Source organism: Podarcis erhardii, assembly GCF_964252035.2.
Source record: "Podarcis erhardii genome assembly, chromosome: 3".
Lineage (NCBI taxonomy): Eukaryota > Metazoa > Chordata > Lepidosauria > Squamata > Lacertidae > Podarcis > Podarcis erhardii.
This window is the reverse complement of record NC_138507.1, coordinates 112,434,156-112,457,332: the sequence shown is the minus strand read 5'-3', so window position 1 is coordinate 112,457,332 and position 23,177 is coordinate 112,434,156. Positions and strand designations below refer to the sequence as shown.

At 47.0% G+C, this 23,177-nt stretch overlaps 1 protein-coding gene across 3 annotated transcripts in view; it reads right to left on the bottom strand.

Moving 5' to 3' along the window:
* Window positions 1-23,177, bottom strand: part of SPTBN1 (spectrin beta, non-erythrocytic 1) — a 238,388-nt gene that overhangs the window by 53,716 nt on the left and 161,495 nt on the right. For all 3 annotated transcript variants that reach the window (XM_081854422.1, XM_081854424.1, XM_081854423.1), the window contains 10 exons: window positions 21,441-21,521; window positions 19,055-19,170; window positions 16,379-16,491; window positions 14,783-14,970; window positions 12,947-13,064; window positions 7,297-7,455; window positions 4,762-5,064; window positions 2,816-2,969; window positions 1,004-1,874; window positions 564-701 (listed from right to left, as the gene is read on the bottom strand). In XM_081854422.1, the coding sequence (XP_081710548.1) occupies window positions 564-701; window positions 1,004-1,874; window positions 2,816-2,969; window positions 4,762-5,064; window positions 7,297-7,455; window positions 12,947-13,064; window positions 14,783-14,970; window positions 16,379-16,491; window positions 19,055-19,170; window positions 21,441-21,521 (2,241 nt within the window). The remainder of the gene's footprint in view (window positions 1-563; window positions 702-1,003; window positions 1,875-2,815; window positions 2,970-4,761; window positions 5,065-7,296; window positions 7,456-12,946; window positions 13,065-14,782; window positions 14,971-16,378; window positions 16,492-19,054; window positions 19,171-21,440; window positions 21,522-23,177) is intronic.

Genomic DNA, 23,177 nt, shown 5'->3' with positions numbered 1-23,177 from the left:
GCCAGCACACGATTTCCGTTCTCATCCTGGGGCAAAGTTCACAACTTGAGGTAACTCTTCCAGGTTAGCGGAGTTTGTAACCTGAAGCGTTTGTAACCCGAGGCATTTGTAACTCGAGGTACCACTGTATATGTATTTGGATAATAATAATATTTATATATTAAATAAGCATATGTATATAGAATTGTAATTGCTGATTCTTATGGTGTTATAATGTGCCTTTCTTTTCCCCACTCACATTTTTACTTTTTATGTTGTTGTTTAAAACATAATAAAATAATAATAAATCTGTACAGTAAATAAATAAATTTCTCATCTTGATCTGCAAGAGCAAATCCAGTTAAGCAACACAAAATCTGTCACGGATGCTTTAGGTGAGATTCCTGCATTGCAGGGGGTTGGGCTAGGTTTGGGGGTCCCTTCCAACTCTACAGTGCTATGATTCTATGAAATGGGATACAGACCACTACAAAAATGACATCAGATCTACGGGGGTTGGGTCCTAATGCTGCCCCACATAAAAGGCAGGAAAGAACCAGTACTGCATTCATCCCTGAACCCACCTTGTGTTGAGCTTATCTTGCTGTGCCTTGATTTCCTTCTCGCCCGGATGGCCATTGTGGATTAGCTGCCTCGCAATCTGGTTCACCACAGCAACCCGTGACGCCTGATTGTTCATCTCCGGCTCTAAGCTTTCAAATCTAGAGAGGGGGTAAAAAGAAGAAAAGGAATCATAGAATCATAGAATCCTAGAGTTGGAAGAGACCACAAGGGCCATCGAGTCCAACCCCCTGCCAAGCAGGAAACACCATCAGAGCACTCCTGACATATGGTTGTCAAGCCTCTGCTTAAAGACCTCCAAAGAAGGAGACTCCACCACACTCCTTGGCAGCAAATTCCACTGTCCAACAGCTCTTAAGGAAGCATGAGCAGAGCGCCGACAACTAAGCAGTATCAGGCGCTGAGCTGCAATTACCCGACGAAGCCCATCTCAGCCTCTCACCTGTGCTGGATCACCTCCAAGTCTTCCAGTTTCTCAGGGATTTCCATGTTGATCAGCCACTGTTCCTTCTCGTCGATCCAAAGCTCACAGGCATCCGCTTCGCTGAGCATCTTGTACAGGGCCAAGGTGTCCTGCAGGGCCTGTTTACGAAGCCGCGTGAGCTCCGCAACCTCCTTGTACCTTTCTTCCATTCCGGACAGCCTGCTCTGCACGTCTGTCGATTCTGCGTGCTCCCGCGGCAAGGCCCCGGCCTGTTCGTGCAGGGAATCCATGATGGACCTGTAGCTTGCGATCTCCTCCGCCACGTCTTTGTGCTTCTTCACCAAGGACTGAGTGGAATACTCGTCGTGGCCCACGTCGCTGCTGGAGACAATCTTGAGGATGTCCAACATCCACGCGTCAATATCGTCGGCATCTGCCTGGAACTGGTGGAGGAGGGAAGCTTCTTCCAGTCGCTTCTTCCGGATAGTGGAGAGCTGCTCCAGATTGGCCCACTGGTTCTTGATGTCTGCGATCCTCTCTCTGATCTTCTCCGACCCAAAGTGGTCCTCGGCTATCATGTCCTCCCCTTCCTTGATGGCCTGTTGGAAGTGGCTGCTCCGACCGCTCATCTCGTCCTCAAACGCCTTATGCTTGCTGAGAAGGCGGACGATGCTGGTCAAGTCTTTTCCGTAATCGTCCGATGACAAGATCTGCTCTTTTTCCCTTATCCAGCCCTCCTCTTCAGCCATCTCCCAGAAGAACTTCCAGAGGCGCCGGGACTCTTCCAAGCGAGCTCGACGCTCAGCCGCTAACTGACACAGCTCCTGGTAGCAGAACTCCATGTGAGCCACTCGGTCTCGGATAACTTGTGGGTCGCAAGGCTTGTAACCTGTTGGTAGGCACAAGAGGCATATGAAAAGTCAAACTGCAGAGCAGGCCAAATTATATTCAGCAGCTGATGTTAAGATAATGTGTGTGCTCATGGGCGCTGAGGACCAAACAGATTCACTTTAACAGATGCAATCTTCTGGGATGCCTTACATGTCGAGGCAATTCAGACTGCTGGGACGTGTTTGGAGACCCCACTCATCATTCTTCTGCCAGCAAGAAGCGCACAAACAGGTCCAAACCCACCCATCCCACACTACATCTGTCATTATCCTGCACCTTTCACGCAGGTGCTCCTATATCCCCACCCTGCCTCGCCCGCTACTTTCCTCTGTAACGTGATGCGAGAGAAGTGCCACCACCCCACATGCTCTGCTGTAGGAAATTCCAAAGGAGCCACATGCAAAGTGGAACGTACGTACAGTCGTAACTTGGAAGTCAAACGGAATCCACTCCAGAAGTCCGTTCGACTTCCAAAATGTTCAGAAACCAAAGCATGGCAAACCTGCAGCCAATCGGAACCCGCGGAGGATGTTTGGCTTCCAAAACAACGTTCAAAAACCGGAACACTCACTTCCAAGTTTGGGAGCTGATTTGTTCGGGAGCCAAGGCATTTGAGATCCAAAGTATGACTGTATGTTGTCCACAATGGGAATCTCCCAGATAAAGGAATTACAACATGTGCCCAATAGGGGAAAATGGAGCATGGTATAGTAGCTCATGCCTCCTGACTGCTGGTAGAAAAAGTTGGGGCTGAGGAGGCACAGTGAGCCACAAATCTTCTGGACAAATGCTTTATTGGGGTGTAGAGTCACCTTGGTCTACATAAAATTGGTTTATTACACTTGTGGGCCAACAAAGAGCTCAAAAGTGGCTCTCCACCAAAGGATAAGTAAACAAGGGCTTACTAGCCTAAGCTGCCGTTTCTTAAAACAGACTTACCTTCTCCGTCTGTGGCAAATTTTTGGGCTGATGCATTGACCCCTCTCACTCTCTCGGCCTGAATGGAGATGTCAGCCTCAACAAGTGTGTGTTTCTGCAATAGGTCTTCCACTCCGAGGAGATGCTTGCCATAGTCTTGAGACAGCAGCAACACCTGTTTGCACAAAACCACCCAGTCAAAACCACCATTTTTCTAGAGTTCCTGGGGGCAAACTTTGTGTTTTATGGCTGGCTTTTTCATTAGAGAGGTGTATTTTGAGATCTAAATGGTATTTTGTGCCCAAATATGCATGCTTTGCTATGAAGTACTGGTGTTTCCCAGGTAAGCCTTGCAAATGTCGAATTCGGTCTCTCACACCCGCCTGATTCTACACGCACATAACTCTCTTAACTGGCTTGAGCCCACGTTTATTTTGGACCCCAATATGACGTGAGAAACAGCTCCCAGCGGGATGGGCGCCACTGCCATTTCACTGAGCAGGAACGACTGGCAAGGCAACCCACAAAAAATTCAAGATGGCAACCTTGCTGTATGTTTGCAGGCTACGAATCAGCAACTAGAAGCCCCTAAACCAAATCCAGCCTTGCAATGAGTCCTGGCTGGTTTCCTAGCTGCCAACCCTGGAGAAAGGTGTATGGAGGAAATGGTGTCTGTGGTAACAAGGACTCTTTTTGGAATGGGGATCATCTGTTCTGCTCTCAAAATTGCTGTTCCTTGAAACTAGTTGTGGGAACTTATCAAATGATCACCCTTCCATCACTCTGGCACTTGCCTGAATTATCAAAATTAAACAGTGCTATTGGAATCATGGCAATTAAAAAGTGCTTTGTTTGCTAATATGTTTAATTTAGTATGACCGCAGAATCTGTACCGTATTGGCCTGAATATAATCCGCATTCCCCCCCCCCAAATTCTGACCGTGAACAAGTGCGGCTTATATTCGCAACCTTACGATATTGCTGCTGAAACAGCTGCCCTAGGTCCGTGACCCTGCCTTGCCTTCCAAGGCCGGAATAGAGAGCGCCCCCCCCCAGATGCCATCAGATGGGCCACCGGGGGTGCGGGACAACGGCGCCCGCCCCAACGGTGGCCCCCAAGCCTCCCCCAAACTGCCGTAAAGGGAAAAAGGGGGAAGGCCGCTAGCAAAGTGGAGTGGCTCTCCCCGCTGCCCCAGAAGCAGCCCAGGAGCTTTTTCCGCCTCCCACCCTCCATTTTAAAGGTGTGGCTTATATTTGGGTGCGGCTTATGTTTGAGCCAATACGGTACATCCTTAGTTGTGAGGCTTGGCTCTTTTTATTTTAAAAAAGATGTTCAAAGAAAATAAAAACCTAGGTAATTGCTAAATAATTACAGTCTAGAAGGTCCAACCCTCATGTTAAATTATTTTTGTATGCCACAACTGCTGCTCGAATTTTACTAGCTAAAAAGTGGAAAACGCGAGAATTACCAATGGTGGAAGAATGGCAGGTGAAGATGATGGACTTTTCGGAGCTAGCCGACCTAACCGGAAGAGTCAGCGACCAGAAGGAGGAGTAGTATCAGGAAAAATGGTCAAAATTTAATGATTATTTAGTTAAATCTGTTAAGTTAAATTAAGTAGAAACACCTTGCAGATACTTAATTGGCTTAGGATTTTATATAAGTTAAGTGATGAATTAATATATTTAATTTCAAAATGAAAAGATTTAAGGATCTTAATCTTCAAGTTAAATTTTATAAGAACTGTGATTTGGAAAACCGTTACAAGGATATCCAAGGGGAAGTGAGGCAGTCACTTAACAATGCTAGTAAGTGTAATTTTTAATAAGGTTATGATTTATGTTTGTTTGTGTTTGTTTGTTTATAATTATGTGAAAATCAAAAAAAAATAAAATTGAAAAATAAATGAAAATAGAAGGTCCAACTCTGTTTCTGAGCCTATTTGTTCCCCACTTCTGCCAATTACCTTCATCTCATCCATCCAGTCCATAATGTACAGCATCTCCTGGAATATCTTCTGCAGACCAAGGTTCATCTCCAGCCGTTGCCTGCGTGCCCTGAGCAGCTCCAAGAGGTACTCCCATAGGCGGAAGACGTTGTCTTTCCTGGCCGTGATGCGTTTGATGTCGTGGTAGTTCTCAGCCTCCAGCTCCTTGGCCACAGCAACCACCGCCTGGACCCTTTCCTCGTAGGCGGCAATGTCCGTCTCGATGGCTTCGTGCTTCTTCGTGGCAGCCTCCACAGCGGGGAGGTCAAACCCAAAGTTGTCCTGTTAAAAGACAGAGAGTTCAGTTTTTTTAATGGCCCTGTGACAAGGGTTACTGAATGTGGGAAGATTTATGGACGGTATTTCTTCACGAAGCAACAAGTTAGACAGAAGAATTCCAAACACATGGAGGTGAATGAATGAATGAATGAATTTTATTATTACATTCACAGACCAGTTCCGGGTCACTTACAATATATGGAAAATCATAAAACACAACAGGGATACATTGAGTTGCAATTGAGTACAACAGAGACAACTCAGATATAGCGGCAGTTAAAAAAACTATATATTAAACCTTGATCAATAAAATGCCTTCAGATTATTTTTGTTCTGTTTCAATTTTATTTATAATTTCTCCTTAAAAAAAATACAATCGCTCAAACGTTTTCCAATACAGTCATACCTTAGAAGTCGAACAGAATCCATTCTGGAAGTTCGTTTGACTTCCAAAACGTCGGAAACCAAAGTGCGGCTTCTGATTGGCTGCAGGAAGCTCCTGCAGCCAATCGGAACCCACAGAAGCCCCGTCGGATGTTTGGCTTCCAAAAATAGTTTGCAAACCGGAACAGTCACTTCTGGGTTTGCAGTGTTCGGGAGCCAAAACATTTGAGAACTAGGCTGTTTGAAAACCAAGGTACGACTGTATATATTTCCTTGAGCATCAATTTCCCATCCACCCTTCCACAGTTTCCTCAAATTATCTATTGCTGCTGCATATTATAATGAATCTATACCTTCCTCCCTCCACCTTATTCTCAGGTTAACTTTTTCTGCTGAGCTTACTCCAAACCTGCTAGCGTTTTCGCATGTTTACAATAGGTTTTTAAATAATCTACACACATTTTCCAATACCCCTTAAAAGCCATCCCTTCTTACTAGTTAAGCTTGTTAATTCTGCATATGGACCAGATGTGCCTTTGGTCTGACACTTCTTACGTTATTCAGTGCTGCTTAAGTTGGAGTGCCGGCAGAGTAGAATTCAGAAACCGTGTCACCCTTTTGCCCTGTTCCTCGAATCCCAACCACCTGTCCTAACAGGTGGCTTATTGCCAGAAAGTCGCATAAGCTAATGTAGAAGACTTGGTGGTTGGAAGGAACGGTGCATGCCCCTATCTTGACTCTAGAGTAAGAACAGGGAACTGGATTTGGCTCCCCATGCCTGGCGACCAGTTTTGCCCATGACAGTGGTCAGCTATTCATCTCTGCGCAAAACCTGTGTCACAGAATTTGGGGAAGGGCCTCAGTAGCTCACAGGCAGGGTTTCTGCCTTGCAAGCACAAGGTCCCAGGTTCAGTTCCCTGCATCTCCAGGGAAATGTCCCCTTCCTGAAAACCTGGAGAGACACTGCTAGCCTTGAACGGCTCAGGACTGCAATACCTCAAGGACTGCCTCCTTCCAGATGAACCTACCCAGACCCTGAGATAATCTTCTGAGGCCCTCCTTTGTGTGCCTCCTCCTTGAGAGGTCCAGAGGGTGGCAACACGAGAACGGGGCCTTCTCTGCAGTGGCTCCCCGCCTGTGGAATGCTCTCTCCAGGGAAGTTCGCCTGGCCCCTTCATTATACACCTTTAGGCACCTTTTAACCAGGCCTTTGGGTGATCCGATTTACATCCTATGCCCTTTTAAAATGTGGTGGGGTTTTTTTGGGGGGGGGGAGTATTGAGTTGTCATTTTTATTATGTATTTTAAAGAGAAGAAGAGTTTGGATTTGATATCCTGCTTTATCACTACTCGAAGGAGCCTCAAAGCGGCTAGCAATCTCCTTTCCCTTCCTCCCCCACAACAAACGCTCTGTGAGGTGAATGAGGCTGAGAGTCTTCAGAGAAGTGTGACTAGCCCAAAGTCACCCAGCAGCTGCATGTGGAGGAGCAGAGACGCGAACCCGGTTCCCCAGATTACGAGTCCACTGCTCTTAACCACTGCACCACATTGGCTTTTATATCTTGATTTTATTCCATGAATTGCCCTGAGACCCCCCAGGTATAGGGCGGTATATAAATTCAATAAATAATAATAATACCAAGCTAGATGGACGAGTGGTCTGTTAAGGCAACTTCCTTTCTTGTGTCTAATTGCACCTTAGAAATAGGCAACACTTGATGAGCAGTCAGACAAGCTTTAATTTTCTCTGAATTCCACAAGGGGGTTCAACAAGCTGTCAGGAGCTCAGTGTGGAGTGGGTTGGCCAATAAAATGTTACTTTAAACACACACACACACACCCCAATCTCACCTGAGAAACCAGACGCTGGTTTTCGCTCAACCACGTCTCCCTCATAGCTGCCTTGCGGTCAAATCTGCGGGCGAGTTGTTCCAGTTTCTCCTGTCGGATGAGCTCGTTACGCAGTGCCAGTTCTCTTTCATGTTCAGCTTTTTCCAGTCTTTCCCAGGCCTGGGTAAGCCAAAAAATATATGCATTTTTTTTATTTAAAAAAATGAATTTACATAAAGAAAAAGTCTGTGAGAAATTCTATTAAGTGCTGAATCATCAATGCACAATAATATTAATAAGGAAAGATTCGGATGGTTGGCCTTAATTAGAGAACAGAAGGCACAGTGCGTGGATTTGGGGTGGGCCAAAGTGTCACAGGAGTTAGTTTTGCCCAAACAGGCACAAAACACGCCTCTTTTATCCAGGTCATTTTTTTTTCATACTCTATTGGAATAACTCTGGGGCTCTGCATGGCAGTAAACATATGTTGTCTCACAGAACCTGAGGGCTGACACAAGGGCCAGAGAGTAGCTTTCTTTCTTTTTTTTTTAAAGGACATGTTTCTAGATTTCATGGCTGCAGCAAAAAAACTAAAGTGAAGTAAAAGCGTAAAACCTAAAAACATGGTATGTAATTCAGGATGGATATGAAAAACAAGGCTTAAGCTTCCTTTCAGTGTATCACTTTGGACCTGCAGAAAGAAAACGCTAAGAGCTGGGCAAGCCATTTGTATGGAACTCTCTGTTCCTTTTACTGAATGTGAGACCCCATCCCCCCTAGTCCTAAGCATTGATTCTGCTTATTTAGAAAAAGTACTGATCACTTTATATGCAAATGAATCTCAGAGTGATTTACAAAGCAGAAATCAACATAAGGCAAAATCTTAATAATAATAATAAACAACCTATCAAAACAACATTATCCTGTACCAAAATTAGCAGCAATCAGGCCAGGATTAACTTTCTGGGGAGCCCTGGTGAAATAAAAATGTCTTCAAGAGGGGTGCCAAGTTCCCAAAAGGGACAGCGCCTGTCTTGATATCTTCTGGAAGGAAGCCCTATAGCACAAAGGCTGCTTTGCTACTGATGGTTGTATCCATCACATTTATATCCCACCTTCCCTCACGGTGCTGCGCTCTCCTCCTTCTCGTTTTATCCTACAACAACCCTGTGAGGTAGGTTAGGCTGAGAGACCGTGAATGGCCCACAATCACCCAGCTGAGTTCCATGGCTGAGCAGGGATTTGTCCGCTATGCAGTGGACGCTGGCAGGCCCCTGATGACCGCAGTGACCACACCAGCAGACAGGGCTAAGCTGACATCTCAGATACCCTTGCTTCCCAAGCTGCAAAGGGTTTTGTTCAGTTGCCTACTTTGAAGCCAGAACCGTAACGGTTCAGTGCGTGAATGCTAAAAGCAAGCCAGTCTATTTGTCACGTAAAGAAACAGATCTGTAATTAGCCACATGCCGTTCCGGAGGGTTTTTCCTAAATCCTGGGGATTGTCACGCTGCCTGGAACACAGGGATCTCCAGGATCTTACAGACAAGGGAGTCTTAACAGACAAATACAGGAGTGGGAGAGTTTTATAGCTTGAAGCGATCCGGAGCCAAGCTTGTGGATGCAAGCAACAGCTGCCCTGCGAATTCCAGCCAGGATGAAAAAGCAAATTAGGAAGGCTTACCCTGTTTTAAAGCACTTTGCTATTCCCCCCAGGGATCTTGCTGAGCTGCTTGCTGTTCAGCTGGCTAAACCAGAAAAGCAGCTCCCTGGCTCCCCCCACCCCTATCTCGGCATCTTTGCTGCACTCCAATGAGACTCCCTGCAAGATGCCCCCATACACAAGGGTCTTCTACAAGGAGGAAAGGTTATTGCATTTGGGACTTTTTAATTTGGAGAAAAGGAACGAAAGAGGTGACATGATCGAAGTGCATAGAATTATACACGGCTTGGAGAAAGTGGCTTGAGGGAAGTTTTCTTATAATAACAACAGCAGCAACAACAATTGCATGCCGCCCCTCTGACTGAGTTTCCCCAGCCACTCTGGGCGGCTACCAACAGAATATTAAAAGCACGATAAAACATCAGACATTAAAAACTCCCCCCTCTCTCTTTCAGAACACAAGAATGTGCAGACACCCAATGAAAATGATCGTGGGAGGCTTCAGGACAGGCAAGAGAAAGTGCTTATTCACAGTGATGATGGCCATCAACTTGGATGGCTTTAAAAGAGAATTTGAGATATTAATGGAAGGTAATGTTATCAGTGGAGACGACCCCTAACGGCGATGTTCTGTCACTTCTTCCTTATCACAGAAACATAGAGTTGGCAGGGAATATGCAGCTATGCCCTATGGGGATCGAACCCACAGCCTTGGTGTTATCAGCACCATGCTCTAACCAACTGAGCTAGAGTGTCCGTTGCTGGGAATTGCAGATGGGGAGAGCACTGTTGTGTTAATGTCCTGCTTGCATGCTTCCCATCAGTATCTGGTTGGCCACTGTGGAAAAACAGGGTGGTGGACCAGATGTGTCTGTCAGTTTGCATTGCTTGGTACAGAAAGTATTGATCTGATGTGTAGAGATCTTTCCTATTGTAATTAATTCAAGAGGGTTCTGGAAGCTGCTCTGTGTGAAAGAAACAAGCAGAAGGTTCCTGATGTTTGGGTTATACCTTCAGAGAAGCTGAGTACAATGGCTTAAACTGATTCTGTTATCTCTTTCTGTCAAGGTCATGCTGACTATAATAATAAGGCCAGAAGGAGCCTGGGTTTCACTCTTTCCTATCTCTCTTCCTTCTGGTGTGGTGTTCTGTATATAGTGTTAAGGTTTAGTCTTATTATAAGTTAAATCTGCTGCAACTGGATTTCTTATGGACAGTGCCAATCCTGAATGTATTGGATTTATGAACATTATGCTCAATTGCCTTCAGTAGCAGTAAAGCTCTGCTGGATGAAATATTAATTGCCTCTGATCTATTTTTGGGGGAATCCTGCAACCTTTTAAAGTTTTTACTCTGCCAACTATATATCAGAGTTCTGCTCTGGATCAATATGAGTAGAATTTGTGACAGTGTCTTTGGCCTGAGATCCAACAGGGCTCTTTTTTCATGTTCTCTCTCATCCACCTGAGAAAGATAATTCTGGGTACAATGTTCTATCTGCACTGAGGCGAATAGAAGCCACAGAAGGGCACAATTGCCTCTCTCATTCCAACAGGCCAGGCATTATCCATTGGGTCTTGCTAGTAGCTTGCACACCATGTCTCAACATAAGAAAAGCTCTGCTGGATCAAAGCCACGGACCATCTATGCCAGCGTCCTTTTCTTACAGTGGCCAACCAGATACCTATAGGAAGCAAATTCTGCTCTGCAGTGGGTAGCAAGTGCAGCCCCCCCCCCCCCCCGGGAGATCAAAACTGCAAAGAAAGGCTGAAGGAACCAAGTATGTTTAGCCTGGAAAAGAGGAGACATGATAGCCACCTTCAAATATCTCAAGGGCTGTTACATGGAAGAGGGAGCCAACTTGTTTTCTCTTGCTCTGGAGTGTAGGCTTCAAAAAGATGGCTTCAAGTTACAAGAAAGGAGATTCCATCTCAACATCAAAAATAACTTTCTGATGGTAAGAGCTGTTTGACAGTGGAACGGTCTCCCTGATAGGATGCGTCCAGGGAACGGCGGCAACTCGCAGGCCCCCAGCTGGCTCCAGCCCACTGGAACAGCATCAATCGGCGACTTGTAGCTTCAGAAGCCTTTAGAAACGTGAGCACGCTCTAATCAGCAGAGTGAATAACTCTTCACAACGGAAGTGGCGGACAGAGGCATGTGTAAGGCATATTTAAGAAAAGGTAAAGGGACCCCTGACTATTAGGTCCAGTCGTGACCGACTCTGGGGTTGCAGCGCTCATCTCGCTTTATTGGCCGAGGGAGCCGGCGTACAGCTTCCGGGTCATGTGGCCAGCATGACTAAGCCGCTTCTGGCGAACTAGAGCAGCGCACGGAAACGCCGTTTACCTTCCCACCAGAGTGGTACCTATTTATCTACTTGCATTTGACATGCTTTTGAACTGCTAGGTGGGAAGGAGCAAGGACTGAACAACAGGAGTTCACCCCATCGCGGGGATTCGAACCGCCGACCTTCTAATCGGCAAGTCCTAGGCTCTGTGGTTTAACCCACAGCGCCACCCACATCCCTTACAAGCATTTTATTCAGCATAGTTCAGGACAAAGAAAACATGTCTGCTCTCTTCTTGTCCAAGCAAAAAGCATAGGCAAAAGCAATATACAACGGAAGTTCCCAGCAGACTGTGCTGGAAGTAAACAGACATGTGGCATACAACAACTCCACATGCCTTTTCTAAAGGTGGAATGGAACTATATCCTAACAGGTTGCAGACTCTCTTTTGGAGGTTTCTAAGCAGAGGTTGGGTGACCATCTTTCATGGATGCTTTAGTTGAGATTCCTGCATGGAAGGGGGTTGGGCCAGGTTGCTCTCGGGGTCCCTTTCCAACTCTGCGATTCTATGATTCTATGAAATGGGGTTGCTTTAGTGGAGCTATGTGTACATAGACAAGGAAAGGTGTCCCTAGAGGGCACTTTTGAACTGTTGCAGCTCCTTTTCAGTGGTGGCTCCTCCGTTTTTGCAATGCCCACCCCAAGGAGGCCTACCTGGAGAGATTTCACATACGGCACTTGTGTGCCATTTCAGGCTTGTCCTTGGCTGGAGTTCGTGGCTATTACAGAGAGAGCTTAAGAATGAGCCCTGGTATGGATGGCATACGAAGCCAAACCTTGGTTTAGTGAGGTGAGGGAGCAAACAGGATCAGAGAAGGGGACATCCTCTCTGAGACCAAGCACATTTGTCCATTATTTGGCTGCTTAATAATAATAATAATAATAATAATAATAATAATAATAATAATAAATTTTATTTATACCCCACCCTCCCTGGCCAGAGCTGGGCTCAGGGCAGCTAACACCAATAAAATTACAGTAAAAACATAATGGGGGGGGGGGAAACAATTTAAAATACAATTTAAAATGCAGCCTCATTTTAAAATACTTGATAAATCAAGACCATAAGGGGAGGGAAACATAAGGGCCAGACTGAGTCCAAACCAAAGGCCAGGCGGAACAGCTCTGTCTTGCAGGCCCTGTGGAAAGATGTCAAGTCCTGCAGGGCCCTAGTCTCTTGTGACAGAGCTTTCCACCAAGTCGGGGCCAGTCCTAAAAAGGCCCTGGCCCTAGTTGAGACCAATCTAACCACCTTGCGACTTGGGACCTCCAAAATGCTGTCATTTGTGCACCTTAAGGTCCTCTGCGGGGCATACCAAGAGAGGCGGTCCCATAGGTACGTGGGTCCTAGGCCGCATGGGGCTTTAAAGGTCAAAATCAGCACCTTAAACCTGACCCTGTACTCCACTGGGATGTGTTATGCAAACCAAGCCACTGTTGTGGTGGTGGTTTTACACCATTTAGAGGTGCTTTCTGTATATAAAAAAGCAGTCTGTAATTTTTAAAATAAGAAAATGAATACTACGAATAAAGGCATGCTAGAAATCCTATTCCTGGTCCACCTAGGACTCTCTGCATGGAACGGCCTGATTCCACAAAGTACCCATAGCTCAGCTGCTTACACTACAGAAAACAATTAATCCAGGAAGTTGTATATTTACCTTGTTGATATCTGAGATGAGTTTCCCTTCCCTGGGCATGTACACTTTCTGATTATTAGCCCTCATTTTGCTTTGGATGGTGAAGAGCAGGACTTCCAAGTTTCCCTTTTCTGTGAATCTAAAAGAAGATAAAAAAACGAGGGGAGCCGAAAGGGAAACGTTATCACTCCAAGCAAGCGACCAGACATTTCGTCCCAAGATCTACGTATTTTATATGGTTGACAGTTCTTGTTTTTTGAATCCCCCCTTCCCGGATTTTATATTGCTGTGTGCAAGACACATGTGCTCAGCTAGAAACAGCTGGTTCAAATGTCACAATCCGGACAGGTCAGCCGATTGACCGTTTGCATTTAGCTCCCAGCAGATGAAAGGAACAAGCTTTTATTATTATTATTAAATCTTTTCTCGCAGTGTCTGCTTTGTGCGCGCCTGCTGACCGGTGAATTTGAAGCCTCGCTATGCAATTCCTGCAGTTGACGGCAAAACGCCCAGCTAGGTTTCCGCCGCAGAATCGGAGCCTTCGAGCGTTTACAAGAGGCACGCATCCTGCTTTTCAGTGCTGCACAATTTGTGCATTTTCAAACAGCCATGTCGGAGTCAACTTGATAAACATTCTGGGTATTGCTCTGAAAATCACCGGTTTAAACTTCCTCTGAGTTATGCTACCGTGAGATAAGGTACATGGCTCAATCCTGAACAATACACTGGAGTGTACATAGAGCTTTTTTGCGAGAGAGGGCTTCCCCCTTCACTCCAATGTCCATGCGTGCGATGAATGTGCGTGTCTGGGGCCTCTGCTAAGAATGAAGAAAACGAGGCACCAGCTCCTAGCACATTAGAGGTCCTGTGAGTCGTGGTGTTTTTATGATGTCTGATGCCCCTGGGCAGAAGACAAGCTTACTCACCTCCAGGTAAGTGTGTATGAAATTACCTGGGAGTAAGCCACTGATCTCAGTGTGATTTACTTCTGAGTGTAAATACAAAAGAGTTTCCTGTAAAATGCAGGAGCAGCATTACCCCCAAACAAAACACCAACAGGATAAGGCTGGCAAAACCAACCCAATCAAGATCAGTAAGATAAAAAGCTAACTAAATATTATCTGAGAATAACTTTTGGGCATATAAGGGTGATTGCTGGACTGTTGCCAAAGAAAGCCAAACGGATTCCAAAATGCTTCAGATTAGAAACACATGAATTCGATTAATGTGTTTGGTAGAGCAGAAAGCTTTCAAGATGCACAGGGCTCTTCTTCAGTCCAAAAGGAACAGCTCTGTGCGACTCAAAAACCTGCCAACTTCTCAACACATAAAAAGTAATAAGCTACTATGATTCCCACTTCTGTTTGTTGGCATACCAGGTATTTGCCCAATAAAAGGTACTGTATTAAACATTTGGGATGCCTACGCAAATATAAATTGTCGTGGGCTGCAGTGAGCTGCTCCTTCCCACAACGCCTTTTCTGCTTTGTGGGTGTGTGCAACTGCTTGCACCCCCTTTTGTTTACATGCTACAGCGGAGACAACTGCAATCATCTCCAGCATATAATAATGTCCGTGACACACACCACTTACAGCCTTGCAGTTCTGCTTGTGGAGACAATAATTTGGTGGAGGGAGAGACCACAGAGGAAGTAGTACAAGGAGAAACGAAGCTTTTAGCAAATGTCAGAAGGCATCTAACCATGAACTAAGGAGGGCTTGTGAAACACGAGCAGCGTAACTAGCTTCTAATTGTCTGGGAGGGACTGGAAGATGCAAACTGCCTAAAGGCTCCCCAACTGTTTTGATCGAGCTGGGATTAATTCCCGAAAAAGGACAGTGTCGGACGAGGCCTACTTGGGTGGCTTCTCCACTGTGCGGTAGGTGTTGAATGCCTGGAGCTGTTGCTGCACCCCAACCAGGGAGTTGGCAAACTTGCGGTTGTTCAGGATGATGATGGTTTGCTCAATCCACTCCAGGAGGTCGGAAGCCAGCGACTCGTACTTCTCAATCATCTTCTCCGTTTCGATGGCGTTGTCAAGCACCTAGGACAAGCAGGCAGAAAGGGACATCTGAGGACCTAGGACAAGTGCTCCCCGTGGGGGGACAGGAGAACAGGGCCATAGCTGTCAACTTACAGATTTGAAAATAAGGGACCAGCAGCCTCGAAAATAAGGGACCAGCAGCCAAAATAAGGGATTTTCCAGGCACTGGTATGTTCAACTTCTGAGCCCCTCCGAGCCAAAGGCAGAAAGCCCAGCCAGCAGCCAAACAAAGCCTCATCAATAAGGGGCAGCAGCGGGACATGGCACTGGGATAAGGGGCTGTCCCGCCAAATAAGGGACGCTTGACAGCTATGGACAAGGCTGGAAAAGAAGCCAGCGAGGCAAAACCACGACTCCTGACAACGCAAAGCAATGAAACAGTAGGAGAGGAGTGTTGACTCAGAAAGAGCCGTGTTTCCATGATCCCAGGTTGCTCCGGGGGGAGCGTGACGGATGGGGTCTTATGACTTCAGAGAACGCGCCTCTCCTGACTGCAACAGCAGCAGCTGACCTGCAAAAATGTAGCATGCCGTGACTTTCCGAGCGCTAACGGAAAATTATTTCTGTCTGCGCTTCCAGATATGGGGAGGGAGGGGGGAACAGACGGTCACACAATTCCGCTTTCAAAACAACAGTTCACAGAAGGTTTGAAACTGGGGCTTCGGCGAGATTATATTACTCATAATATTTGTGCAGTGCTTTTATCCCAAGTTCGCGTCCTGGTCCCATGAACTACGCTCGGGATGGCAGGAAGCCACAGTGTGACTGTAGCAGCTGCCACAGGCTCCTGCAGAGAGTTCCCTACTGATTGCCTTAGTCCTATCACTTGCCCATTTATTTGACTATTTTCCACTGGCAGTGCCCAGCTTCATCTAGGGCTCTGAGCAAAAAAGGAAGTTGCTGCTCTTTGTTACTCCGAGTCCAAGGAAAAGGCTGGTGGCTGACAGCGGGAGGGCATGTTTGCAGAGAAAAGGCCGGAAGGAGGCTCCCTGTAGGCAGCTTTAGCTTCTGCAAAACTGCTAGCTGCTACAGTCACTCAGAGGCTTCCTGCCACTTTCACAGGCCCCTGTGTCAGCTGGGACTTAGGTGGAATCTACACACATATAAAAAAGGCTGTGAAAATGCTTTTTTTAAAAAAGTTTTGAAAAATACATTGAATTTTCCATAGCTCACTGTCGCCATCTTGTGCCACATTTGTGCATTGCACTTTACAACCCATTTAAAGCGTTTTATTTGCAGCTGTGTAGATGAGGCCTTAATGCACAAAATACACGGTTCTATGGCATCCAGCACAGCCGCGTGAGGTAGGTCACTCGTGTTTTCGTTTTAGAGGAGGAAAACACAGCAAAGACAGTAATGCTAAGCAAAGTTTTGCGAACAAAGGCCCATGAAACTGTAGAATGCAAACCTTTCCAATGCGCTTTCCTTCCACGGCTAAAGCTTTCATCTTGCTGAAGTAGTGGTAATATGTCACAACGTAGGTGATTATGGACTTTTCATCAGGGTGGTCAACACTGATATCTGTTAAGGTGTAGGAGGGGAGAGAGAGAAGAGGGAAAAAACAACAAGATGGTGTTACTGCAGCAGAGAATTGAGTTGCACTTGATTCCAAAACAATTTGCATCATGCTGGCAACAACCTGATTACAGTAGGTAAGGCCTGAGAATCCAGCTGGAACTAGATGTTAACAGAAAATTCTGCTGCAAGTCTATCTCTTCCCTCCCTGCAGCATCTCAAGGAATTTACCCTGCCTCCTGATGTCACAACCTGCTGCGTTTACTTACCATACAGAAATCCACTAAGTTACACTAACTCTCAAACGAGTCCCCCATTTTGGCCACATCCACACCACGCATTTAAGGTGGTGCCGTACCACTTTAAGCAGTCACGGCTTCCCCCAAAGCATTCTGGGAGGTTGTTAAAGGTGCTGAGAGTTGTGAGGAGACCTCTATGCCCCTCACAGAACTACAATTCTCAAGAGTTTCCTGTGGGGAGGGAATGATGGTTAAGCCACTCTGCAAATTGTAGCTCTAGAAAAGAACAGGGATCCCCTAACGACTCCCTTAACAAACTACAGCTCCCAGAATGCTTTGGGGGAAAGCCGTGGCTGCTAAAAGTGGCACGATACCACTTTAAGTGTGGAGGGTGGATGTGGTTTTCTTGCCATTGGCTCCAGCAGGTGGGAGGCAAGGAAACACGGAGTGATTTCACAGCACAAACTAAGTTCTTGCAGGCATTACTGGGGATGGAGAGGAGATAAACCTGTCTGCCGCCGCTTTTTTTCTTCTTCTTCACTGTGTTTAGAATAACACCCTACTTCTGGCCTATGTCAAAGCTCTGGAGTTGAGGGTTTGAAATGAAGTCCAGATTTATTCCCTGAGTGAAAATATATACAGAATCATTCACCCAGCCTGGAAGTTACTCACGACGGATGGTGTGATTTGCCTATAAAGGCAGAGGTGGGGAGCTTTTTAAGGCTGAGGGCCACATTCGTTTCTGAGCAACCTTCTGAGAGCCACATGCCAGTGGTTGGCAGTAGCAGAGGGCGCAAGTGAGCAGGAGAAATGGATTTTATAAATGTGCAGGAGGCTCATTCTGTGGATACTCAGGTGCCCCCTCTCTATCCTCCATCCTAGATTGCAGGAGGAATTCAAGGACATAACCCAGCCAGGCAAAAACACCTGAGAAGGATGTTGAATCAGGGCCAGGGAGGGGTGTCTTTGGGGAAGGTGTGTGGCTGGGGGAGAGTCCTGAGGGCCAGGGAGAGATCCCTGGAGGGCCATGGTAAGGAAGCCAGAGCTTCCCCCGTCCCTGCTACGTAGATGTGCATATTTTGTGTAGCCTTACGCTACAGCAACGGAATATGAACCAGGCAACAGAACCTTGCTCTTCCTCTCTTTTAAATCAGAACCAGTGAAGGCGGTGAAGGTCCTGTGTGAGTGCCTGGAGGCGGTTGGAGGATGGATGGTGGCTAACAGATTGAGGTTGAATCCTGACAAGACAGAAGTACTGTTTTTGGGGGCCAGGGGTTGGGTGGGGGTGGGAGACTCCCTGGTCCTGAATGGGGTACCTGTGCCCCTGAAGGACCAGGTGCGCAGCCTGGGAGTCATTTTGGACTTGCAGCTGTCCATGAGGTGCAGGTCAGTTCTGGGTCCAGGACGGCTGTCTACCAGCTCCACCTGGTACGCAGGCTGAGACCCTAACTGCCCGTGGGCTGTCTTGCCAGAGTGGTGCATGCTCTAGTTATCTCCTGCTTGGACTATTGCAATGCACTTTACGTGGGGCTACCTTTGAAGGTGACCCGGAAACTACAACTAATCCAGAATAAGGCAGCTAGACTGGTGACTGGGAGTGGCCACCGGGACCACATTACACCAGTCCTGAGAGATCTGCATTGGCTCCCAGTACGTTTCCGAGCACAATTCAAAGTGTTGGTGCTGGCCTTTAAAGCCCTGAACGGCCTCGGTCCTGTATACCTGAAAGAGCGTCTCCACCCCCATCGTTCAGCCCGGAAACTGAGGTCCAGCGCCGAGGGCCTTCTGGCGGTTACCTCCCTGCGAGAAGTCAGGTTACACGGAAACAGGCAGAGGGCCTTCTCGGTAGTGGCGCCCACCATGTGGAACGCCCTCCCTTCAGATGTGAAGGAAATAAGCAGCTATCTTATCTTTAAAAGACATCTGAATGTAGCCTGCTTAGGGAAGTTTTTAATATTTAATGCTGTATTGTTTTTAACACTCGATTGGGAGCCACCCAGAGTGGCTGGGGAAACTCAGCCAGATGGGCGGGGTGGGGTATAAATAATAAATTATTATTTATTATTATTATTATATTTGCTGAGAGATGCTGGCCTCGCTGTTGGGGAACTAGGTGACTTGGCTGACTCATCTGCAGAATGGGTTTGCAATCTGTGCCTGACCTATTGCCACAATTGCCCTAGGGGAAGTTGCATCTTGCTCGATTCTCCAGCAACCCTTTCCCAACTTCTTCCTTCAGGAGGCAACAAGTAGTGAGAAGAGGCTCCGGGAGGAAGGGGGCAGAGGAGAATACGGAACACATTGCTGCATCAGTGGCAGGCTGTTCTTACCTTCCGGGTCCAGGAGTTTAGTAAGGCCAAGGTGCTGCTCTGCCAGGTTAAAAGCATTCTGCAGATTGTAGTGTGCATTTGATTTCTTCAGCTTATCAAAATCAATTAGGTCGGGCCTAAGCAAGGAACAGGAGAATGCAAATCATTTGGCGCCATTTCCCATAAAGTGATCTAATTGAGTCAGAAATATGAACGACAGAAGCAGAAAGACCAGGAGCCAAGTCTCCTAGAAAGGTTGGGCACAGCTGCACATGATGTGCAGTCGGTAGTGGGAGGCAGTGCTTATTTGACCTCCTGTCAGCGGTGTTGCTGCAATTCTGCCATCCGCTACTGTGCACAGTTGCCAACTTTTCATAGACAAACATCTGTGCTGCACAATCCTTGGGGCAGTGAAGTGCTGCCCCAAACAGCATGTGGGTTGAGAAGAACCTGATGTTGGGAGCCGGGAGGGGAGGGGGAGATGGAAAAGAATGGCAAGCGAGAGACCGAGACATGAACATGTGCAGCAGGCGAAGAGGTATGGGGGGGGGGGGAGCATGCACCAGGTGTAAGGTAAAGGTAAAGGGACCCCTGACCATTAGGTCCAGTCGTGTCCGACTCTGGGGTTGTGGCGCTCATCTCGCTTTACAGGCCGAGGGAGCTGGCATACAGCTTCCGGGTCATGTGGCCAGCATGACTAAGCCGCTTCTGGCGGACCAGAGTAGTGCACGGAAACGTCGTTTACCTTCCCGCTGGAGCGGTACCTATTTATCTACTTGAACTTTGACGTGTTTTCGAACTGCTAGATGGGCAGGAGCAGGGACCGAGCAAAGGAAGCTCACCCCGTCGCGGGGATTCGAACCGTGACCTTCTGATTGGCAAGTCCTTGGCTCTGTGGTTTAACCCACAGCACCAGCCGCATCCCGCACCAGGAGTAGGTGTGGGCAAAGAACAATGAGGGGCAGAGATTCCCCTTAGCTGGAAGGGGAAAGGTTGTGTATACAGTGGATACTCAGGTTGCAAACGTGATCCGTGCAGGATACACATTTGCAACCCACAGTTGCGTGTCTGCGCACGCCCGGGTTGCAATTTGGCGCTTCTGTGCATTTGCAAAGCGCGATGTAGCGCTTCTGTGCATGTGTGACTGCCGAAAACCGGAAGTAATCCATTCCAGTACTTCCGGATTTCGGCGGTCTGTAACCTGAAAAAACGCAACCTGAAGCGTCTGAACCCGAAGTATTAGTGTACAAGAAAAGGCTCCCCCCCCCCCCGCAAGCCAATGATTGGCTACAGATTTCTAGTTTCTAGATAGAGGACAGGATTTCAAGAGGGTGTGTATGAGGGATGGTAAGGAACCTTGCAGAGAGCAAGGCGGGTTCTTCCTCGTTTCCCAGGCAACCGCTTCCCCACTGCTGAAGAGGCAATCCACTCTTCAATCAGAAGAGCGGCTTGTGTTTTCGGCGGAGGAAACTGCTACAGCATGCAACAACCAACAAAGCCGCAGTTGTGAGCACCATTCTCTCTGAGCAGGGCTCACATTACTTTTGTAAATACGAATGCAAAGTGTTACAAGGTCAGTTCCAGAGCAAGGCGAGCAAAATTCAGTCCCTGCCTCCTGGAGCTTACACTGCAATTTCAGGCAGGACAGCAGAGAGAGAGAGAGAAGGAAGGGTAAAAAAGGGATAAACCCTGAGCCAGTGCAGGATATACTGTATTTTTCGCTCTATAGGACGCACCCTACCATAGGGCGCACCTTGTTTTAGAGAGGGAGAACAAGAAAAAAAAAATACCCCCCTCTCTGCTCAGCGCCTCTTCAGCGCCCCTTCTCTTCCCGCTTGGCTGAAGGAGTGCTGTGCAGCTTTCCCTCTCTGCTGAAGCCTATCCCTGAAGCCTTTGGAGCGCAGCGCGAGTTCCCGCTGCGCTCCGGAGGCTTCAGGTTCCTTTCGCTGAAGCCGGGAGAGCAAGACTCTCCTGGCTTCAGCGAAAGCAACACAAAGCCTCCGGAGCGCGGAGGGAGCGCTCCCTCTGCGCTTCAGGGACTATCACTGAAGCCAAGGAGCCTGCATTCGCTCCACAGGACACACATTTCCCCTTGATTTTTGGAGGGGGAAAAGTGAGTCCTATAGAGCGAAAAATACGGTACTTAGAAATCAATCCAATGAATGCTTCGCTGGGAGTAAGCCCCACTGAACACAGTAGGATTTTCCTCCTTGTCTACAAGCATAGGATTGGTCCGTTGCGGCAACAAAGGGAGTAAAAGCAAAGTCTTTTGCAGAGAGAAAAAGGTGATGCGAGGCAGCTGTTCTGGAAGAGGGGAGCCAGCACTGCGGCTACGCCATGAGTTGCGATTCTGCATCCGCTGGTCCAGAGCTTAAAAACTTCATCACCGTCTCCGACAAGTGCCCACCTGTGTTTATGGATTAGCGCGTTGAAAGCCATGCCGTCCCTCCAGCTGGTGGTGAAGTTGTGAATGTTGACGTTGGGATAGCTGGCACAACAAAAGAACCAAAGATGGAAGGGTGGGGGGAGAGAAACAAAACAAAGAAAACTCCATCAGTATAGGATTAAGGCTCAGAGATATGAATAATGAGAGGCGCCAAGTTAGCCGGAAAAAAGGTTGTGCTCAAGCAGCCTTTGGGTTACCATTTTTAAGTGGAACTGCAGAAGGCAAAACGGGAAACGCCCTCCTGGAGAACTCACTGGCAATTCCTCTTTTTAAAAAAAGATGCAGAGGTTTCAGATATGGAATAGATAATGGACTTACTGACACCTAGGGGAACAGAACTATTACTAAGATGGGAGATCCTCAGAGGCCTCTGTTGGATAGCCAGAGGGGAACACCTTGCCTATTATTCCGCTGCCTAGTCATTTGATCCTTGGGAGAGATACTTTCTTTAACAGCACTGTACGCTCCTGAGGTTCATCTCACAACTGTAAAGCCAATCAATGGCTACTGATCATGATGGATGATGGCCATCGCTCTGCCTCTGTGGTCGGAAGCATCAATGTTTCCGAACACCAGTTGCTGGAAAGCACAGGAGAGTTGAGGGCTCGTATTCAAATCCCGCTTGCTGGTTCCTCGCAGGCACTGTGGTTGGCCACTGTAAGAACCGGATGCTGGACTAGGTGGGCCATTGGCCTCATCCTTCACAGCTCTATGTTCCTACCCTAGTCTGCGGTCACAGTTTATACAGACGGAATGGTTTTTAAATGTTTGCATTGTTTTTACATGCGGAATTGCGTTTACACTGGTTTTTATTGTTGTAGCAGTTTTGTTTGTTTTATAATTCTATGCTTTATTGTAACGACCCACCCTGGGACCTTGTGGTGAAGAATGCGTAAGAGATCAAATAAAATAAATGCATTTTTAAAAATAAAATAAAAAGACCAGGGCATTTACTGTGACCTTTTGGAATCTGCTTCCCATGAAAATCAGGCAGGTAGCTATCTAATGTTTTCCTTTTTTTTGCTGCCCACAGCAGCCATCTTGTGCTGGCACCCACAGGGTTTTTTTAAAATCAAGATAGGAGTAGTGGCCCCTCATTTTAATCCCTGAAAAACTGCCTCCGGGTGCTAAGATCGAAGGTGGATACCCTCTTGGTTGTTACACCATGTTCAGAAACTCGGCGAGTGGAGGCCTGGGAGGGGCATTCTCTGTGGTGGCCCCTAAGTTGTGGAACTTTCTTCCCATGGGGATGAATCCAGCACCCTCATTCAGCAAATGCTGAAGAGACACCCTGACCTTTGACACTTGAAATGCATATTGCCAGGGCCCACTTTATTTCTGTAATTTAAAACTGTTTCCAGCAGTTTTTAATATTGTGCAGTGTTGTGTTTTAATGTTAACATTGTGTTTTAATAGCCATAACCTTAGGGTGAAGGACAGATATTAAATTGTAATAATCATAATTTTCTTTACCAAAAATAATAATATCCCTGCAGGTACTTCCAAAATTATCATTGGGGGCCTGCTTAACACTCACCTGTCTACCCAGGCAACCCATGTGGCTATTATGATGTCTTATGACCTACTGGATTTGTGATGCATTTTGCACTAGTTTAACAAATGTAATTTTTGCTGTTGAGTTTTATGCGGTTCACACCCGCGGCGTTTCATCTCCCTCATGCTGGAGGGGTAGACATC